We start from the raw sequence: 2634 nt of genomic DNA, 5'->3' as shown, positions 1-2634 counted from the left end.
GATGAAGATGAATCAAGCTCGCTTTTGTTCAGTCTCTTTTCTTCACTCAGTATTCTGGCTTGTAGATTTTCTAGAGTTTTATCGGCAAAAGAAGTGCTTTCCCACGCAGTTATTAAGTTGTTATATTCGATAGGTAAACTTGATATGATTTTTGAGATAATCATTTTTTCTTCGATTTTTTCACCGAGCCCTCGTAGTTTAAATGACAGATTTTCTAAATTACCCAAGTGTTCTGTCATTGAAGTGCCCTTTTTATAATGGCATTGAAAAAAATTCTGCATTAATTTGCACCTTTGTTGTTCATCAGATTTTTCGAATAGGAAACATAGTTTCTTATACATATGGTAGGCACTTTCACATGTCATAATTAAGGTTGTGTTTTTTATCAATAGTTTGCATAATAATGCGTTGAGCTTGCGCATCTTTAAGGCTTTGTTGGGACGAACCGGCACTTTCGACGGCGTTTGTCGATGCGCACACAATTTCGTACAAACCGTAGCTTTTAAATAGGATTTCGACTTGAAATTTCCATATCGGGAACGATTCGGCGTCCTCCAGGCGTTGAATGTTGGCTAATTCCGCTGCCGTAATTGGTATCTCCATCGTTTTTCTTTATTTTAGCTTCTCTCAACACTGCCACATGTCACAGAGAAATCGTATTACTGTTGTACTTGTTTTTAACCGACTTCAAGGACTCCAACGACCCTAAGGCAGGAAGGTCGGCCAGTAGCCCTGCTGTTCCGACTGCAGTTCCACCCAAACGACGGCCAGGCAAGTTCGCACGAGCCGCTGCTAAAAGGACGCGAGAAGAGTCCTTCTCCCCGCAAGGTGATAACAAAAAGCAGCGACTAGTGAGCCCCAGCCAACCGAAAGCGTCGTACGCACAAGCAGCGGCATCTGACCTGACGATCGTCATCACGGACGCGAAGTCGGGTTAGATCTCCGCTGAAACATCCCACGCCATTCTCCGCGGGTTGCACCAAGCAATCGTGGTGGAGGCGAGGAAGAACATCGTGGGAGCCCGGCCACCTAAATTCAAGGGTAAACCGGTTTTCGCTGAGGGGCAGCTGAGGGTCTTCGCAGAGGACGAATACTCGGCCGCCTGGTCTCAGCGATGCATCCAGTCCCTAACCTTGCCAGACATCTCCCTAACGGCAGTTCGCCAGTCGGAGATGGCAAGGAGAGTTAAGTGCGGGCTCCTTATACCCAACATAAACAACTCGTCCTGGGAAGACGTCCGTCAGGCAGCTGACGGACTGAAGTACCAGAATGAATGGGCCAAGGTCGGCACTTGGTCCATCATTGAGATACTGCGGCAAGACCAGGGGTGGTTTGTCGCCTTCACAATCCCCGAAGACCTCGTCCCCGCCTTTATGGAGAGGGGGAGATCCCTGAACTGTGGAGTGGGTAATGTCTACCTCAGGTTCAGGGGTCCCGGAGGCAAATACCTGGACCAGCCTCCCACCCTGCAGGACTCCACCCTAAGGGTAACGGGAGCACAGGTCCCTAGTCGACAGGCCCTGGGCACCCCCGGTCAGAGTAAATCTGCCTCCGGAGAGGAAGTTGCCCCCCCATCGATGCCCAAGCCAACGACAGCCGAACCCTCGGAGGATGAACTCCTTGGCACTGGTGATGAACCAGCCGGGACATCATCCGACGGTGAGTACCTGTCGGCTTGGATAGAGACGGGGCTGGCCGACATGTTGAAGGAGGGAGGGGAGATGCAAGACGGAGACCCCACCACCGACAACATGGACACCGGCTAGTGTCCTACAAGCAAACCTCCAGCACAGCGTGGCCGCTACGGCCCAACTGAGACGCTGCCTGGTAGGTTTGCCAACAGCCGTTGCCCTCCTACAAGAACCATGGGTGGGCAACGGTCACATACGCGGGCTCTCCGACACGAAAGGTAAGCTCTATTACTCCACGGTACACGCCGTCCCTAGGGCTTGTATCCTAACCACTAACAATATCATTGCACAACCGCTCACTGAGTTCTGTTCCAGAGACCTGTGTGCGATTAAACTACAAGTTCCACTGCCAACAGGCTGTCGCGACCTAGTCCTCGCCTCGGCGTACATGCCCGGAGAGGACGAGCCGCCGCCCGCCGAACTACAACGACTGGTCAGCCACTGCGAGAGAGCGGGCCTCGCATTAATCATCGGGGCCGACTCCAACGCACACCACCCGCTGTGGGGAATGGAGACCAGTAACAACAGAGGTAAGACACTTGTTGAATATCTTGTGACTACTAATCTAAACATTTTAAATGTAGGTGCCGAACCAACATTCGTAAACAAACGATGCAGGACGATTATTGACCTGACTCTGGCTTCGGAGGAGGTCAGTGAACTAGTCATGGGATGGCACGTCTCCCAGGAGGCCTCTTGCTCAGACCATAGATGGATTCGCTTCAATCTACTAGCATCTAGTGACACACCAACCGCCCGAAGGAATCCCAGGAAAACGGACCGAGCCACCTTCAGGAAGGTCCTAGGTGAAAGCCTCGACCTGCTTCCTCCGAGGGACGACTTCCGGGAACCGACTGAAATAGAACAGCAGGTAAACATCTTAACCGATGCCCTCGTAGACAGCTACCACAAGGCGTGTCCCTTAAAACCACCGGCAAGGACT

General features: G+C 51.6%; 1 protein-coding gene across 1 annotated transcript; it reads left to right on the top strand.

The window, feature by feature from the left end:
* The first annotated feature begins 709 nt into the window (after positions 1-709).
* LOC134754430 (uncharacterized) lies at positions 710-2179 on the top strand. The gene is made up of 2 exons (XM_063690755.1): positions 710-1909; positions 2048-2179. Exon 1 carries the CDS (start codon positions 1173-1175, stop codon positions 1764-1766), a length of 594 nt encoding a protein of 197 aa, XP_063546825.1. The 5' UTR covers positions 710-1172; the 3' UTR covers positions 1767-1909; positions 2048-2179.
* Positions 2180-2634: the final 455 nt, after the last annotated feature.

This window comes from Cydia strobilella, chromosome Z (genome assembly GCF_947568885.1).
Source record: "Cydia strobilella chromosome Z, ilCydStro3.1, whole genome shotgun sequence".
Lineage (NCBI taxonomy): Eukaryota > Metazoa > Arthropoda > Insecta > Lepidoptera > Tortricidae > Cydia > Cydia strobilella.
This window is presented reverse-complemented; position numbering and strand designations above follow the sequence as displayed.

Excerpts from the sequence above, each read along its gene's own strand:
- LOC134754430 (XM_063690755.1), top strand. The coding sequence starts at position 1,173 with ATGGCAAGGAGAGTTAAGTGCGGGCTCCTTATACCCAACATAAACAAC.